Below are 18,886 nucleotides of genomic sequence, written 5' to 3'. Positions count from 1 at the left end.
GATGAAAAGGTGGCCCCCCACCCAGGGGAGTAAGGACTTCTGCTCAGCCGTGGCATACGTCACACCAATCACATTTCACTGGCCAGAGCAAGTCACGTGGCCAAGTCTGATATCAACATGCAGGAGATATAGAAGCTTCCCACGACTTGGGGGGCGGGCAGCAAATACTTGGACAATGATGCAATCCACCACCATGCAGAGCAGCTGACCAATGTTTTGGGCTTTCTGTCCCAGCCATGTCAAACCTGAGAGGTACTGAGAGAGAGCCATAGTCACCATCAGGGTGCTTTTGTTTTTCAGTCACTAAATCATGTCCGACTCTCTGTGACCCCATGGACTGCAGCGTGCCAGGCTTCCCTGTCCTTCACCATCTCCCAGAGCTTGCTCCAACACATGTCCATTGAGTCAGCGATGCCATCCAACCATCTCATCCTCTGTCGCCCCCTTCTCCTCCCACCTTCAATCTTTCCCAGCATCAGGGTCTTTTCCAATGAGTTGGCTCTTCACATCAAGTGGCCGAAGTATTGGAGCTTCAGCTTCAGCATCAGTCCTTCCAGTGAATATTCAGGGTTGGTTTCCTTTAGGTTGACTGGTACATCTGTCCAAACCCACAGAGTATCCAACATTGAGTGAACTCATATAAAATATAGACTCTAATTAATATTTGAATAACATTAAATATTTGAATAAAGAGTCGTGTGACTCTTTGTGACCCTATGGACTGTAGCCCATCAGGCTCCTCTGTCCATGGTCTCCAGGCAAGAATACTGGAGTGGGTTGCCATTTTCTTCTCCAGGGATCTTCCCCACCCAGGGACTGAACCCAGGTCTCCCGCATTACAGGCAGACTCTTTACCAACTGAGCCACCAGAGAAGACCATTGAATAATGTATAACTTAAAAAAAAAAAGCTCTTGAGACAGCATCAGCTAGTCCCGTGGGGCCAGCAGCGTGGGCTGCATCCTGACTGGCGCTTTACCAGTAAGTGACCTTGGGCCAGTGACCTTGGGCTTTGCCATCCTCACCTGTAATGTGGAAAGCTAAGGCCTCATTGACAGGACTTTTGAGAGAAAAAATGTGTCATGGTGACCACAGGGCCCGGCTGAGAGTGGAAATCAGGGCAGCCTGGACAACAACTTGTGTCCAAAAACGGGGGGACTCTCCCTTCCTCTGGAAAGGGTTCCTGAGCTCTGGGAATGGCCCACGTTCACCTGTGTCTGGGACCAGGGCCCCCACAGGCCTACCCCTGCCGGCCTTCTGGCCCTGCACTCCCAGTCCCAGCCCAGGCCACCAGCAAACCCCAGCGGCTCTCCCTCCCACTATATCCCACAGCTCACCCTCTGCAGCCCCGCTCCGGCCCCTCCAGTCCACTTTCCAGACCTCAGGGCCTCTGCACCAGTGGTCCCCCTCCTGTGACTGTCTTCTTCCAGTTAGTCCTCGGGACCAGCACCCCTCACATCCACCGAGCTCAGGTGGCACTTGCTGCGGGGTGGGGAGGGGGCTTCCCCACGTGGCCTCCCTTAGACAGTAGCCCCCAGGCCCCAGGCTCAGCTCTGCGCACTCCTCACACAACCCAGGAGCTCACTCATGAGGTTTTAGGGGGTCAGCTCCCACCACGGAGGCAGCTCCAACGAGCAGAGAACCATGTTCCTTTCCTGCACTGCTGTGTCTCTGGGGTCCCGAGCAGGGCCTGGCATGTCAGAGGCTCTGGAATTATTTGCCGACCTGGTACCTCTGCCTGGGTCGCCAGAGGAGCCCCTAAGTGGCCACTACTTCGCTCCCATCCCAGCAGCCTCAAGATGCTTTCTGAAATGGCCTCAGCTTCTGTCCCCCATGAATCAGCCCATCCCCCACCAAGGGCTCCCTACGGACTAGAGTCAAAATCCAGCAGTTATTCCAGCTCATCAGACCCAGGAAGGTCCAGGAGACCAGGGGGACACCAGGGAATGAGGAGGCCCGGGAGGCATACCCTAAAAGGAACGATTACATTGAATAATACTTAAACTGTGTGCCCAGACGATATGCACCAAGCAGGCCAGGCCAGCTCCAGGGAAGACCTCCCTCTGCGGCCCCCTTGGCCCCACTCTCCTGCTTCACCAGGACCCTCCGGCTCCAATGCGCTCACCTTGTCTCCCTCTCGGCCTTGGTCCTCCGTCCACGCACAGGCCCCGTCCCACCCAGCACATGGGTGCCAGCCCATGCCCGAACACCCAGCTAAAGTGCCTTGCCCATCGCTGCCCAGGGCAGTTCCTCCTCAGATTCTGCCCTTTATCCTCCCTTCCTTGGTTTATGGTTAAAGGCCCTACATTCTGTCTTCCCAGTCTGGTCCAAAACAAGCTGCCTGGTCACACATGTGTGTCAAAATGCAGGGCTTTTTCCCTATGGGGGGCAACCTCTGGGTCTCTGCTGCGAGCCCCTTCCCCTAGGGGAGGGGACTAGCCCCCATCCCTACACAGCCCTGGCGCTGCTTTTGAGAAAGCCACCCTCGGTGACACCAGGAATCCAGGTGGCAGGGGGCTGCCTCTGCAGGTCTCAGGCGGGGGCTAGAGCTGTGAGAGGCAGACAGGGGCTAGGATGCCTGGGCGGCACTGAGTTTGGGAGTGGGGAGGTGCCCACCCTGGCCAGACTCTGTTCTCAGTCACGAGTCTCCTTCAGGCAGGGTGTCGCTGCCCTCGATGGCTCCCAGCACCCTCCCCCGCTCAGCCGGGCTTCACTGGCTTCTGGTGTGCAGGGGGAGGGCAGGCGTAGCGCAGACCCCCATGTTGGAGGAGAGGCGTGGAGTCTGAAGTCCTGGCAGGCCTCCGTGTATTCAGGCTGTGCTGAAGGCAGCAGGGGCCCACTCTCATGTCCCTGGGTGGCGGTGGGGGGCTTTTCTCAGCCCCAACTGGGCCTTGGGACCGTCTCCATCTCCCTCCTCCCCACCCTTTCAGGCAGCTAGGGGAGGGTAAGTGAACCTCCAGGACTGAGGCTTCAGCCAAGCCTTTGACCCTGACCCGTGGGGGACATCAGTGTCGCAAACAGTCCAAAAACAGTTAACTCAGGAAAATACACCACCGCTTCTCCGCTTCCCCTGGTCTGAGGCACCAGCAAAAATACCGCTAGCCGTCGGATTTTGCTCTTTTCCGTCACCCTTTCCATTGTAAGCCATAATTTTCAGGGGTTTATAGGTCAGCTACTAAAAAATATATATAATAAACTTCTCCTTTTGACTAAAAGGGAGCAGTTAGAGATGAGAAGGCTGATGGGTGCGCGCGTGGACCGAGCCTTGAATTCTTCCACCGAAGCCGCGGCTCATGGCATCCCTCCCCACCCCCGCCTGCCTCTGGGCGCCTCCCCATGTCTCCCCCTCCCCCTTCTTCCACCGCAGCCCGCCCCTCCCCCACTGTGGGCTCAACGAGCCACGAACACATCTGGGTCGTGCGGCCCCACCCTGGGGGACACCGGGGCCCACGAAGCTGGGGGCTTCAGAGAGGCTCGAGGTTCCACCTTGTGCGGGGTCTCGAGAACTTTAAAAGCTCAGGTCCCGCTCATTGCGCCTGCGGCCAGCCCGGCCCCTCCGGTGCCCACCTGAGTCCCACTGGGCAGCCGGGGTGTGGGTGGTTTCCCCGCAGCCAGGGAAACTGAGTCTTGGTCCCCACTCCGAGCCCTGCACGGGGTGTGTGTGTGTGTTCGTGTGTGTGATAAACCGAGAGCGAGGGCGGGGCCGCTCATCCCTAAATTAGTGCCCTGGTGCATGTGGGCGCGCGCCAGCGCTGCCAAGAGAAAGTCCCCGTTGTGCCCCGCCGTCCTAGGCTGCCCCCCTGAGCTCTAACTCCCTAACTTTTGGGGGGCGCCAGGGGTGAAAGCTGGAGGCAGTACAAGCACACAGGGGCTGAGTTGCAGCAGTTTTCGGCCTCTTTATTTAGAACCCGGCGGACGAGGAGCCGGGGCAGTGGTGCAGACGGCTCAGGAACCATTTTTTAAAAAACAGATTTGTCTTCAAGTTTAAAATAATCATAATAGTAAAAAGAGACAGCGAAAGCGCGAAGAGACTGCAAGCTAGATGGGCTTGTACGGCAGCTACAGCTTGTGAGTGACCCACTCCCCCTAGAATACGCTATAAAAAATAAATTTACATTTGTTGATAACCAGATGCGAGTGAGGTGCCTTTGGCATAACCAATAACCGAGCTGCGGCGTGGCAGAGCGGCCCACGCCTCGACATAAATAGAAAATATAAGTTAGTATAATTTTAAAAACTTTTTGTACAAATATACAGGTTTTTTTTCTTTTTTCCTTTTTTTTTGTCTTTTTTCATTTTTTTTGCACTGAGTTTCAGCAGAGATTAAACATTTTATATAAATGACTCTTAAAGCTTTACACCTTGGGACCAGTGTACTCCTTGGGCAGAATACATTTAGATATAAAAGACGTTATTAATACATTGCACAGTTGTCAAACTTTAAACACGAAACCGAACGCTGCTCGCGGCAGCTGCCGCGGGTTGCTGCTACATGGACGGTCCCAGCCGAGGCCCAGCGCTCCTCTCCTGTCCACTGCCCAACGGGCTCCGTCAGGGCTCTTTGAGCACGAGGCTACGGGAGAGAGGCGCGGTGAACGAGGGGCGACAGAGGGGCCGCGAGGACCGCGCGGGGCGCCCCGCCCCACCCCCCCACCCCCGCCACGGCTGCCGCCCTCACCTCTCATCGCAGCCGCTTGCGCGGGGTTTGCTCAGCCGAGCCGACGGCTGGAGCGGCGCCAGGCGCGGCGCATCCCCCAGGAACCTCGTTCGACGCCTTGGCTTCGGGCGCGGGTCTCTTGCGCTTGGCGAAGAAGTCTACGGGCGACAGCGCGCGTCGCCGTTCAGGGCGGGGCGGGCCGAGGAGCCTGAGAGGGGCCGGGGCAGGGTGGGGGGCGCGCGGGCGGCTGCCGGGCCGGGGTGGGGGCGCCGTCCCCGCCCGCGCCGAGGTCCGCGGCGGGTCAGCTTTGTTTACGTCGCCGCGCAATGTGCTGTGTAAGCATTTCCCCTTGTCCCGCGGCCAAGCCCCCCGGGGCTACCGCCGCGCTTAACCCCCTCCGCGCCGCAATCGCGGCTCCGGGCCGCGCCCGAGGAGGGGCTTCGGTGGCCCCGGCGAGGACCGTGCTCGGAGGGGACCAGGGCGCGCCCTCCCAACCCCCCCGTGCGAACCTCTCGAGAGCACGACCACGGGGTGGGGACGGGGTGCGGGTGCAGCCTCGCCCCGCGCGGTGCGGGCCCTTTAACGCCACGGAGGAGGCGGGGACCAAGCGAGGCCCCCGAGGGCTGGGGAACCCGGCCGGCCGGACAAAGCAGGGCCGAGCCGGGCCGGGGCGGGGCCGCGCGGGACTCACCGGAGATGAGAGGCCCGGACAGCTTCTTGATCGCGGCGCCTCCGGCGGCGGCAGTGGTGGCAGCAGCGGCGGCGCTGGTGGCAGCGGCCGCAGTGCCCGGCGCGGGGCGCCCCGAAATCCCTGAGTGCGGCGGCTCGGCCTGGGGCTCCTGGCTGCGCGGCGGCGGGACCGCCTCCAGCTCGGAGCCCTCCTGAGGCGCCGGGGCCGCGGCCTGGGCAGGCACTACGGCCGGGCCGCTGGACGGCGACGCCGGCGCCTCCCCGAGGCCGTCGACAGACTCATCGGCCGGCGGCCCGGGAGGCGGGTTATTGACCGCGCCGTCCGGGCGGGGACGAGGCGCCAGAAGCAGGCGACAGCGCCCCACCTGCACCGTCTCGCGGTAGAAGGCGGGCACGGAGTCGCTGTCCACCTCGGTCCACTGCAGGCGACCGGGGCCTCGCAGTGGCATATCCAGCTGGAAGTTGTAGTCCCAGCGACGCTGGTCCTCGGCGCTCAGCTCGGCCAGGCGCATCTGCAGCTCGCGGCCCAGCTCCTCGTGGTCCACGGGCCCGAAGAGGCTGCGGCAGGCGCTGGTGCGCGCGATCATGGGAAAGGTGCGGCGGGCGACCAGGCGCTCCATTGCCAATGTGCTGTGGAGACACACGTCGGACGTGTCCGGGGGCTGCGCGGGCCGGGCGGCAGGAGAGGAGAGGAAAAGGAGGAGGGAGGAGGAGAAGAGGGAAGGAGGGCGGGGGCCGCGTGCAAGTGAGACCCCGCGCAACCGGAGTCTGCATTTGCACAGGGACGCGGCGGGAGCGTGCCGCGGCGGCTACCTGGCTGTCGGGCGGCTGACTGCTCCTGAGGCTCGCTCGCGGTGTCGTCCGACCGGCGGCCGCGCCCCCTCTGTGCCTGTCCTCGCTCGTTCGGCTGGCTCTGGCCTGGCTGGCACCCACCGAGCGCAGAGCACTTGGCCTGTGGAACGCCCAGTCCTCGCGCGCCCCTTTATACGCGAGGGTCCCACCCCCCCCCCCCCCCCCCCGCGCGCGGGCCCTGATGCTATTAGCATAATGTAGTATTTTCAGTTTCAACAACACCGCGGCGATTGGCCGGCGCCGCGCTACCCCCGCCCCTCCGGCGGCCCGGCCCCCGCCCGCCGCCCATTGGCCCTGAGCACACACCCACCCGAGGGCGGGGCGGGGCGCGAGGGCCGATTGGCAGGGCGCGGGGCGCGCGCGGCGGCGGGGGCGGGGGCGGGGCGCGGGGCGGGGCCGGAGTTAAAGGGCGCTGCGGGCGGTAACGTGACACCGCGGCGCCCCGCCCCCTCGCCCCATTTCCCCCCCCCTCACCCCCACCCCCCGCTCCCGCCCCCCGCCAGCTCCTTTGTCTGCAAGGCGGGGGCTGCTAGGCGATGGTGGCGCGGGCCCCCCCACCCCACCCCAGCCCGCGCGCCCTCTCGGGCTTGGCGGGCGACGACCCCCCGGCAGAACCGGCGTTCAGCCTGGCCCAACTGGCCCCCCGGGGGTCGTCCAGCCGGGCCGCCTGCGCTCGGCCTTGGGCCTCCGGTGCCAGTTGACGGGCCTTTAAGCCGCCGCGGACAGCTCGTCCCTGACTGGAGCTAGAGGGGGTCTTCGGCTGCCCCCGCGCGGCCAGCCACGCCCAAGGCTTGTGTACCCGCCGGGGTTCCGCGCACCTGGAGCCCTAACACCTGCTAGACCGAAGGCCTTCGGCGCTAACAGAAAGAGGGCATTGGGGGACCAGGCGGAGGAAAGCTCTGCTCCACTGTTTTCTCCGAGGGAAAGTGGCAGACACCTTGAGGGCCAGCTGTAATCGTCTGGGGCCAGGGTCTGAAGACCCTAGCTCTTGAGGCCGCCCACCCTGCTCCGTGGATGGGAAACTGGCTGTGCCTATCCTGAGCTGTGCCTATCACGTCACTAACTGGATGCTCAGCTGCACAGGGCTTGGCCAGGGGCGGGGGGCTCTGGACTGCCCAGGCTGGCTGGCTAGAGGCTGTAGTGCTCCATATTGGACAGAGCACTGGAGGCTTCACTGGGGTGGCCTGGCCCTGCCCAGCCTGGGCCCCTGACTGCCTGTGCTGAATGCTGACCCTATCTCTGTCACCGAGGGAGGGCAGTCAGCTCTGCTCCAGAGCTGCACCTCTCTTCCTCCATCCTGGAAGGCTGGCACTCCTTCATTTGTGCCCATAAACATTGTTAATTGAAAAGTACACCCCTAAGAATGCTAGTGTGCCCACCCACAGTGGCAGGCAGAGAGGCCAGCCAAGAAAGGGCAGGCTCTGCCAGGCAGGGTCATGACCGCCCGCCTCCACTCCTTGGTGCTCTCTGGGCCGGGTCACAGGAGACCATCACATTCATCTGCTTCCCCTTGGCCCAGCCTGTCTTGGGGCTGAGAGCCTAGGAAGTGCCTCCAGCAGCCCAGGCAGGGATGTGACCTGCTAGGTGCCTACTGCAGGACCCAGCAGAGCCCGGGGGAGCCCAGGGCCCAGTGAAGGAGGTGAGAGGAGGCTGGCCCAAACCCACCTGTCTGCCTCCCCCGCAGGGTCCCGTGGGTTCCGGGACACTCGGGGAATGGGGCTCCGGGATGACACTGCAGACGTCCCGGAGGTGGCTCAGGGGAGGCAAGGTTTGAAGGGAGGGGCATCAACCCAGCTGAGGGACAGGACAGGTTACCACTCTTGGCTCTGGAGAGCAGGACCAGAGGTGATGCTTTGTATCAATTTCTTTATTCTTTTTTGTGCACTCTAGTCCAAATTTCCCACAGCAAGTACAGATGCTACACATTTTTACCTTCAGGAAAATAAAAACAAAATGACAAAGGCTGCCCTGGCCCTGTGGATCCCTTGGGTGGGGCTCGTGTCTCCCAGCCTGGGCCTCCCCCCACCTGAGTGCCACGGCTGTGCCAGCCTCCCCAGAGGCCGTGTGCACAGATCACAGTGGGCAGTGAACACATAACGTGGAACCACGCCCCTAGGATTTCCCACCGGGTCAGAATGCCCCGGCTCCAGCCATCCAGGAAGGCAGGCCAGGGAAGGGCCAACTCCCAACCCAGGCTTTGTCTCCAGACTGTCTCCTTTCCACAAGAGAGAAGCCGCCACCCTCCCAGTCCCGCTCTGGACCCCGGGGACTGCGTGGGGTGAGCACCTGTCCGCCCAGGGCCCCACAGGGCGGGAGACCTAGCACGCTCCTCGTACACGACCGGGATCCGGCCCTAAACCAGGCCTCCACGCGACCCGCCCTCCGCAAGCATCATCCGTGGAGCGGCTTGGGAGGGCCGCCCCACCCACCTCGGGGCACACGGGACACCTCCATGGGTGCCAGCATGGGTGCCAGCTGAGTCCAGGCAGGTGGGCCCCAGTGACAAGCCTCCACAGTGACAAGCCCAGCAGCCTGTGACCCAGAGCCTGATCTCCACGATCAGGGGTGGATGTGCCATCTCACCAGGTCACACAGTGCCGCAGCCGTGGAGCCCTCGGGCAGCTGAGCCCTGGGCAAGATGGTTGGTGGGGCGGGGGGGCCCTCGCTGAGCCCACCTGTCCTACAGGGGAGGGAGCAGAGAGCCTGGGTGAGCCGCCAGGGCCGCAAGGCAGGGTTTAGACCCGCCCCACCACCAGGCTTCTGACTTCCTACTTCACACTTCTCCAGGGGCCTTGGGGACACCTCCTCTCTGGGCCACCTTCTTAGTGAAGGGAGGTGACTTTCTGAGTCTGGGATCTAGAATTTGATCCAGGGTGGTACCCACTGGCCTACTAAACCTGCTGGTCCCAGGAGTGGGCTACGTCCCTCCCTGAACCTGGGATGGGGGGTGGGGGGGTGCTGAGTTCTGCCCTGAGAAGAGGCCCACAGCCTCTGAGAGCAAGCATCTATCTAGGCACAACAACCAGGCTCTACTTTTGTAATTAAAAATGTAGCCGAAGGAAAAAAGCAAGCGAAAAGGAAAAAGGTTTGTACAGGCATCAGAACCGGGAGGGGTGTGGCTACTCTTGCCCCCAAATCCTGCAAGAGGGGAGGGGAGCAGAGCCTATTTGCAGCAGGGATGAGGGGGGCGGGGTAGCAGGCCTAAGCACCGGGCCCCCTGCTGGCATCCTGCATCACCCTGGGCCAACCGAGGAGGGCACAGGAAAAGCTGTGAGCTCACCAAACCTCTGCCTTCTCCTCTAAGCACACTGAACCACGTGGTTCTCCCCAAGCCCTTAGCGGCCGGGAGTTGGGGGGGCTACAGAACGTGGGTAGGGGTCACTTCCCCACCAGGCCCGCAGGGCAATCCTCTGCCTCCCCACTGCAGGGGGCAGGAGCCCCGAAAGCCCATCCAGAGTGGGACCCCCCCCCCAGCGTGGGACTCCCCCAGCCCCAGCGGTGCCCTCTGCACACCCACGTGACCATCTTGGGAGTGCGAAATGAACTTTTAGAGCATCTTCAGCCACTGTAAAAATGAGGGGTGTCTGCGACAGACACTGGTTCCCCCGACTCCCATAGATGGCCCAGGGATACCCAGGCGGGCACTTTGTAGGCGAGGAGCGAAGGTTGGGGAAGACCCAAGGGCCTGCTCCAGCTTAAAGTGGTCAAGGCCCCGGTGGGGTTTAGTCCTCCCAAAGCCCCCCAGGCAGTCATGGCTATTGTGGGCTCTGTTTACAGCTGTGGAGGCTGAGGCTGGGAGAGGGAGCTGTTCTGGACTTAAGCGGGAGCCTGGTCCCTGGTGCCTGGAAAGCGCCATCCTCAGCCGCATGCTGCCCCCTGCTGGCCGAGTCCCCCACAAGCCGCCTCTCTAGCTGCCCCAAATCCCCTTTTCCCGGGGGTCCCACTGGGCCAGTGTGTGTTGGGGGGCTCATCCCCCACAGTTCTCCTGGGCCTCTCTTGTGTCTGTGCCCCTCCCAGCAGCTCCCCAACTGCTATACAGAGCGGCGCCCCATCTGAGAAGTCTGGAGGGACACGGTGAACGCTGACCTCGCGTTGGAATTGACCTTTTTAGTGGAGAACCTCTGTGAGATGACTGCTTCTGCAGCTCCCCCACCGCACTGTCAGCGACCTCCAGCCTGCCCTGCACCCCAGCTGGGCACCTTGCCTCATAAACCTTTCCAGAACCTGCAGAGGGAGATGTTTTGATGCCCATTTTCCAAGAGAGGAGCCCAGGGCTCAGACAGGTTAAGCACACTGCCTGTGGTCACCCAGCGCTCAAGGGCAGCTGGTTCGTGCCCCTGGCCCAGCCCCTTGGACTCCTCTGAGGGTCTGGTAGGCAGGAAAGCAGGAGAGGAAAGAAGTCAAGAGCCCACAGGTCAACCTCCCCTGACATTGCTCCCAAGCCCTGCAGGGATGGCTGACCCCTAGGGTTCATCCCACCAGGGAGCTGACCATGCTCCTGCTGGGTCAAGTCTTCCTTCCCCCATGTAGGTCTTAGCTTGTCCACCGGGCGCCCACCAGGGCAAGGCCCTCCACCAGCCCATGCAGAGTGCCGGGGGTGTTAAGGCGCATCCCGCAGTAGCGAACCGCACCAAGGCTCCGGGCCGGCCCGCAGGCCACTCTAAGCCTCACTTTCCCTCGTCTGTAAGATGGGGCCTCCAAGGGGTATGGAGAGTTACAGATTAACCGACAGCCCCCAGCGATGGGCGGCCCGACCGGCTCTGAGCCCCCGCGCCTGCTCAGGAGGGTTCCCGGCGCACTTGGCCGGCGCCCAGCGCCCGCGCGGCCGGGCTGTCCCTCCCGCACCGAGTTCCCGCGCTTGGCTCGCCCCGCCCCCGGCCCCCCCAGGACGGGCTGTTCTCGGGCCGCTGCCAGGCACGTCCTCCGCAGGTGCCGGCCTCCCTCCGCTGACGCGTCCACAAGCTGCACGATGCGAATCCGAAGCTCCGATTACAGGAACGGCCCTGTGCTCGGGGGTCCGGGCCGGGGTCCTCACGCCCCCCTCCCCTGAGTCGGCGGGAGGGACTGGGCAGCCCTGGGTGGGGGGAGTAGGGGGAACAGGAGCAGCCCTGGGCCCCAGAGCGCCCCAGCCCCAACTCCAAAATAGCCCGGGGCGGCTCTCCGCGCTCTCCCCGGGGTCTCAAGCAGGGGGATCCCCCGTCCCACCTTGCCGCGGACTTTTCTGGCTTTAGTCCTGAAAGGCCCCGGAGACCCTGGTCACCAAGGCTCCAGACAGAGCTTCCCAGGGCTGAGGAGGGGGTCCTGGGGCAGGGGGCAGGCACCGAGGAGGGTCCCAGGGCCCACCTCAGACCCCCTCTGTGGTCAGCTCTGAGCCCCACCAGGCTTCCCTCCTCCTCGCCCGCAGGAGACAGACTGGACGGTCCTACCTCGGGAATAAACTGCCCCCATCCCCAGACCTCATGCCCACGATGCCCCCCACTTCCTGTCTCGTCTTCTTGAATTAGTGGGGTCCCCCGTGAGCATCTTCTGTCCACCCGGGTACACCGGGGACCCACCTCCCACCCTGCTTCCCCTACCCAACCTGGTTTAGAAGCAGCTGAAATGCCAGGGAGGAGGTGTGAGCGCGTCCCCCGCCCCCCCCCACCCCGCCCCCCAGCGGGACCTGGTCTGCAGTCACCCAACAAGAGAGGGGGTTCCGGGCCTCAGAGAGACCTTGTTTGAGACCCCACTGAGCACTGATACTGACCCAGTACTGGGCGGCCAGCCCCGGGGCGTCCCGGGTCAGGGCAGGATGCAGGAGCCGCTGCCGCCCTAGCCACCCGTCCCCTCCCCCTTGTCCACTCTTTCTTCACGTTTCCCCAACTCCCCCTGGGCGAGTTTCCAAGGTGAGCGCAGCAGCTGATCAGGACAGGGGTCAGGAGGTGAAAGCCGGCCCTCCCCAGGGCTGGGCAAAGTGGGCGCTTGGCGCCAGGGGTGTCTGTCCCGCCCCCCTCCCCCCACAGAGGGGCTGAGGCCAGGGGGGCCGTCCTGCACGTGAGCGGCCGCCCCGGCCCCGGCCCCCTCCCCACTCGGCCTCCGCGGCCCCGAAGCCGGAGACTGGAGGCCTGCTGCCCCCTGGTGTCCACTGGCGGCACCGCCGTCCGCTGCAGCCCGCCCAGCGCGCACACGGGACCCGAGCTGTGCCCCAGCCCGGCCCCCCGCCCTCACCTGCGCACCTTGCCCCTTCCTCACTGTGTGGGTGGTTCGGACAAGGGCCTCATCCCCTGTGACCCCTGAGCCTCAAGTCTAAGGTTGGGGTGGGGGCCTGCCCAGTGTGGCGGGTCAAGTCTGTGGAGCCGGGAAGCCTCAGTTTCAAAACCGTCCTGGCACCCCTAGGTGTCACTCACACCTTAGTGGGAAGTAGCGCTGGGCCCCTCCTGTCTCCAGAGCTGTGTGGGAGCCAGGGAGCCAGGGAGCAGGGAGCAGGGCCGGGGACGGGGGAGGCAAAGAAGCCACAGACCCCAGGTGAAGCCCTGCCGCCCTCCCCTCCCCGCTTCCCCAGGCCCGACCCCGCCCTTCCCTTCCCCTCACTCCTTCCCTCCTTCCCCGCTGCCCCGTCACGCCCCACCCTCCTTCTCTTCTTCTCCTCAGGGCCCGCCAGGGGCCAGGCCTCACCCCAGTGCCCCTGCCTTCGCCCCCTCCACTGGGGTCGCTGGTCTGAGCCCCCCTCTAAGGCCTGCCGGTGGCTGCGCGCTGCAGGGCCTGGGCAGCCGCTGCAGGGCCTGGGCAGCCGCTGCAGGGCCCTTCCTCCTGAAGAGCAGCTGGGGAGCCCCTTGGTGGTCCAGTGGTTTGAACTGGGCGCGTTCACTGGCATGTGCCTGGGTTTGACCCCTGGTCTGCGAACTGAACTCTGATCCACCTAATAACATCAACAACCAAATCAGTAATCGTAACTGGTTTCTGGGCTGGGAGCCAGGGCCTGGAGCCATGTGGGCACATGCGGGCCCCTTAGGCGGGAGCATCTGACTGGGGAGCAGCAGATAAGACGCAAGCTTGAGAGGACGTGCGTTCCCCGCATTCTCCATCAGCTGTCCACACCCGAAAATAAGCCTACACCCCGAGGGAACCCTGCAAGACGCCAGGGAAGGCCTGCAATCCACCTCCAAGCCACCGACAACCAGGCACAAGCCCTGATCCTCCACAGCTCCTGGGGGCAGGGGTCGTGCCACGAGGGGGAGGCAGGCTCCAGAAGGAGCCCCCAGCAGGGGCCAGTCCGGGTCTCGGACGAGGAGGAGGCGCTTAGGAGGGGAGGGGGCCCCAAGGCAGGGAAGGGGCTGGGCATTCCCAGCCCATCGCGGCTGGTGCCCCGCAGAAGGAGACGGGCATGGGCCGGGTGGGGGCTGGAGAGGGCTGGCTCGCAGGGCCTGGGGCTCCGTCTGGCTCAGGACTGGTTTCATCCTGAAGGCACAGGGAGCACCGGAGCTTTCTAGCTGGGGGTCCAGGCTCCTGTGGTTTGAGTGGTGGAGGCAGGTGCCAGCGCCTGGGAACGAGGTGAGAAAGGCAGTCAAGCAGGTAATGACGGGGCCCCAGGCCGGGGGCTGGGGGCCCAGCAGGTCTGAGGGCTCCAGGAGCCTGGGGCGGCGGCAGGCAGAAGGAGGGGGGACTCAGGAGGACGATGCCTCGTGACTTTGGAGTGCAGGTGGCAGGTGAAAGGCAGCAGGCCCTTGCTGGGGGTCAGGGGGTCTGGCCACCAGCCACAGCTGCCCCCAGGGTGCTGGGGAGCCCGGATTCCTGCTGGTGGCATCTGGCTTTTCCACCTCTGCCACTTTACTCCCTGCTGGTCGGCTTCACACAACAGGAGGAACGGGCCGGGGGGAGATCTGTGGGCTCTGAAGCTGGGCAGAGTGACCGCCCCCTCCTGGGGCCAAGGAAGGACGGGTGGCTGCTCTGCACCTCACTTTCTCACCTGTGTGGTTCCTGAAGAGGCTCAGAGGCTGTGTCTGCGTGCCTGGCCCAGCGGCCCCTGCTTGAGAAGGGCCAGCAGCCTCCCTGTGGGTCTCTCCCTCCAGACCTAGCGGAAGGGCAAGGCACAGCTGAGCCCTGAGGACCCCACTGGCTGCCTTTGTAATAAAACCTGGACGTTCGCTCCGAGCCCAGGGATGTGGGCTGGCAGCGTGACTCAGACCCCAACAAAAGCATCTGCATCACCCAGTCATGTGCGGTTCCCCAATAAACCGTCAGACGGGATGAAGCGGTCTTTAAGTAACAAGCAGCTGGGACCCCGCCCCACCCAGGGGTGACTGTGGATGCAGATCGCCGTGCCTGGTGGGCCTCCAGCTAATGCTCAGGCCGTCCAAACCACTGCACACATGACCGACTCTCACCAGTGGCCCTGGCTGGGACCCAGCTGCTGCTGGCACCACACCCGCTCTGTGCCAGGCAGCCACCCCCAGCCATGCAACTTGGGTGCAAATTGCTCCATTAAACCCGCATATGTGTCTTACGAGGGAGGAATCAGCGTTGTCCCCTTTGCCCCAGCAGTAAAGAATCCGCCCGCATATCAAATTACCAATGGCATTTTTTTCACAGAACTAAACAAAAAATTTCACAATTCGTATGGGAACACAAAAGACCTCAAATAGCCAAAGCAGTCTTGAGAGGAAGAAGAATGGAGCTGGAGAAATCAACTTACCTGATTTCAGGTCTAGGCTATACTACAAAGCCACAGTCATCAAGACAGTATGGTCCTGGCACAGAAACAGAAGACCAAACCAATGCAACAAGAGAGAAAGCTCAGAGATAAACCCACACACCTATGGGCACCTTATCTTTGACAAAGGAGGCAAAAATACGCAATTGGGAAAAGGCAGTCTCTTCAATCAGAGAAGGCATGGCACCCCACTCCAGTACTCTTGCCTGGAAAATCCCGTGGACAGAGGAGCCTGGTGGGCTGCAGTCCATGGGGTCACTAGGAGTCAGACATGACTGAGTGACTTTGCTTTCACTTTTCACTTTCATGCATTGGAGAAGGAAATGGCAGCCCACTCCAGTGTTCTTCCCTGGAGAATCCCAGGGATGGTGGAGCCTGGTGGGCTGCCGTCTATGGGGTCACACACAGTTGGACATGACTGAGGTGACTTAGCAGCAGCAGCAGGAGTCTCTTCAATAAGTGGTGCTGGGAGAACTGGACAGCTACATGTAAAAGAATGAAATTAGAACACTTCCTAACACCATACACAAAGATAAACTTCAAATGGATTAAAGACCTAAATGTAAGACCACGCATGCTGTGTCTGACTCTTTGTGACCCCATGGACTGTAGCCTGCCAGACTCCTCTGTCCATGGGATTCTCCAGGCAAGAATACCAGAGTGGGTTGCCATGCCTTCCTCCAGGGGATCTTCCCAGCCCAGGAATCAAACCCACGTCTCCCTCGGCTCCTGCACTGCAAGTGGATTCTTTACCACTGAGCCACCAAGGAAGCCCCAAAATATAAGACCAGAAACTATAAACCCTTAGAAGAAAACACAGGCAGAGCACTGTATGACAGAAATCATAGCAAGATCCTCTATGACCCACCTCCTAGGATAATGGAAATAAGAGGAAAAATAAACAAACGAGACCTAATTAAACGTAAAGCTTTGCACAGCAAAGGAAAGTATAAACGAGGTGAGAAGACAACCCTCAGAATGGGAGAAAATAATAGCAAACAAAACAACTGGCACATGGTTAATTTCCAAAGTATGCAAAGCGGCTCATACAACCCAACAGCAGAAAACCAGACACCCATCAAACGCGGGCAAAAGACCTAAGCAGACATTTCTTCAAAGAAAACATGTGAACAGCTACTAAGCACGTGAAAAGGTCCTCAACATCGCTCATTATTAGAGAAACGCACATCAGAACTATAATGAGACGTCACCGCACACTGGTCAGCATGGCCATCGTCGAAAAATCCACGAGCAGCAAGTGCTGGAGGGAGCGTGGAGAAAAGGGAGCGCTCTTGCACTGCTGGTGGGAATGCAAATTGATACAGCCACTGTGGAAGATGGTATGGAGGCTCCTTTAAAAACCAGGAATAAAGCCACCATAGGGCCCAGCAATCCCACTTCTAGGCATATACCCTGAGGAAACCAGAACTGAAAAATACACACATCCCTCAGTGTTCACGGCAGCGCTCTTCCATAGCGGGGACGCAGAAGCAACCTAGGTGTCCGCTGACGGATGAATGGATAAAGAGGCTGCGATTCGCACATACGATGGAATACTACTCAGCCATAAAAAGGAACGCATTTGGGTCAGTTCTAATGAGGTGGATGAACCTAGAGCCCATTATACAGAGCGAAGTAAGTCAGAAAGAGAAAAACGAATATCGTATATTAACTCATATATGTGGAACCTAGAAGGATGGTGCTGCGGTCAGGGCAGCGATGGAGACGCAGAGACAGCACACTCATGGACACGGTGGGGAGGGAGAGGGTGAGATGAATGGAGAGCGCAGCAGGGAAGCGTATACACTAACACATGTAAATAGACAGCCAGTGGGAATTTGCCGTATGACTCAGGGAGCTCACACCAGGGCTCTGTAACAACCTCGAGGGCTGGGAAAGGGCGGGAGGTGGGAGAGAGTTTCAAGAGGGAGGGGGCGTGTGCACGTGCATGCCCGCCAAGTCGCTTCCGTTGTGTCCGACTCTTTGCGACCCTGTGGACTGTGGCCCACCAGGCTCCTCTGTCCATGGGATTCTCCAGACAAGAATACTGGAGCGGGTTGCCATGCCCTCCTCCAGGGGAACTTCCCAACCCAGGGATTGACCCTGCATCTCCAGCGACATCTGCACTACAGACAAGATTCTTCACCGCTGAGCCACCGAAGGCCTGACATATGTACACCTATGGCTAATTCATGTTAATGAATGACAGAAATTAAACCAATATTATAAAGCAATCATCAATCAATTAAAAGTAAAGAAATATAATTTAAAAAAAAATCTGCCTGCAATGAAGGAGACACAGGAGACTCAGGTTTGATCCCTGGATCAGGAAGACCCCCTGCAGGAGGAAATGGCAACCCGCTCCAATATGCTTGCCTGAAAAATTCCATGGACAGAGGAGCGGGGCAGGCTATAGTCCATGGGCTCGCAAAGAACTAGACATGACTGAGCAACTGAGCACACACACCATTTCACAGACGGGGAAGCTGAGGCTTGAGAGGACAAGATGCTCGCCGAGCCTGGCTAAGCCGTGGACGTGCTGACCCAGCAGGGCTGCCTGCAGAGCAGGTCTGGCCCCTGCTTGGCCACTGTTGGCTCCATGACCTTGCAGAGCCCCTCTTCCTTGACTGTCAGATCAAGGCCTGGACCAGAGGTGTCCCACTCGTGCCCTGGCTGTGTTCACCGGTTCATCCGGCAGGGCTGAGTCCCAGGGTGGCAGGGGCAGAGAGAGAGGCCCAGGTCATCCCTCGTAGCTAGCATTCCCATTCGCAAAATGTGTGCGAGACCTGACCACCCCCGAGCTGGGCATCAACCAGAGGCCCAGGGGCAGAAGGCAGCAGGGGCCCTAGAAACCTACCCACCAGATCCCAGGGTGCCCAGAGCAGAGATGGGCAGCTGCTGCTTGTCACTCCTGGAGCCGTCAGCGTGGCTGCCCCCAACGGAAACCAAATAGCCAGGCTCCTTGAAACTGCCGTCCTGGCGGCGGGAGAGGACCAGAGCTGGCCAGGGCGGGGCTCTAGGGTAAGAAGGGCCGTGTGGGTTTGTGACTTCTCTTCTGGGTCCTAGGAGTCTCCCTGCTTCTCCCTGGATTCTCTGCTGAGTTCCTGATGAGCGGAGGTTCCAGGAGACGTGGACATGGGATGGATGGTCAGAACATGGCGGTCCCTTCGGGCAGGAGATGAAGGCCCAGGACGGGAGGAGGTGGTCCTTGGGGAGAGAGAGCAAGCTCCCTCCAAGTCCCTCAGGCCTGTACCTGTCTCAGGGACCGCAACACCAGGAGCACGTGGAGAGGAACGCGTCCAGACCACGTGTCCTGCCTCAGGCCCTCCCTGCGCCCAGCCTGGTGCACAGGTGTGTGTGTCTCTTCCCTGAGCCCTGCTCTCCCAGCCTGGTGCACAGGTGTGTGTGACTCTTCCCTGAACCCTGCTTTCTTGTGAAGTTGGAAGGCTCGTCTTTTGTTTCCACACTGCCCTTTGGCCCTCCCACCATCGCCCCATGCCTGACCATTGGCGACCAGCCACTCGCCCCTGGCTCTCCTGGATGGACACCCCTCCCTTGAGGCTGCAGTTCCTTCAGAACCCCAGGGCCCTGGAGATGGGGCCTGCGACCTTACCATGCCACCCCCACTCTGCCGCCCGGGCTGCCCCCCACCCCAGCGTCCCCCCGTCCTTCCTGTAGTCAAAGCCCAGTGTGAGTCTGTCTGGCTTCCAGGGACCTGAGAGGCAGGATAATTGGGTGGCCCCGCTTGTCTGGAACAGTTCCTGTTTGCACATGGCAAGCCCCAGGTCCCAGGCAAGCTGGGGCCATCAGCACCTCCTTGAGGGTCTCAAGAGCAGGGTCCCCTGGTCCTCCTCTGCTCTGGTCACAAGAACGCGTGGCCATCACATAGTGTACCCCAGCGGTCATCTGAGGGCCCCAGGGCCTCTGGTCTGCAGGCCTCTGGCCTGGATGCCACCTCCAGCAGCCTACGCACCGTGCTTCCCATCAAAGCTGTCTTCCT

At 61.3% G+C, this 18,886-nt stretch overlaps 1 protein-coding gene across 1 annotated transcript; it reads right to left on the bottom strand.

Moving 5' to 3' along the window:
• Positions 1–3,870: 3,870 nt before the first annotated feature.
• Positions 3,871–6,335, bottom strand: CDKN1C (cyclin dependent kinase inhibitor 1C). Its single transcript, XM_061407354.1, has 4 exons — positions 6,159–6,335; positions 5,347–5,975; positions 4,677–4,813; positions 3,871–4,571 (listed from the first exon to the last, which is right to left on the bottom strand). The coding sequence occupies exons 2-3, from the start codon at positions 5,963–5,965 to the stop codon at positions 4,680–4,682; spliced, it is 753 nt and encodes a 250-aa protein (XP_061263338.1). The 5' UTR covers positions 5,966–5,975; positions 6,159–6,335; the 3' UTR covers positions 3,871–4,571; positions 4,677–4,679.
• Positions 6,336–18,886: the final 12,551 nt, after the last annotated feature.

The sequence above is a fragment of the Bos javanicus genome, chromosome 29 (genome assembly GCF_032452875.1).
Source record: "Bos javanicus breed banteng chromosome 29, ARS-OSU_banteng_1.0, whole genome shotgun sequence".
Taxonomy (NCBI): Eukaryota; Metazoa; Chordata; class Mammalia; order Artiodactyla; family Bovidae; genus Bos; species Bos javanicus.
This window is presented reverse-complemented; position numbering and strand designations above follow the sequence as displayed.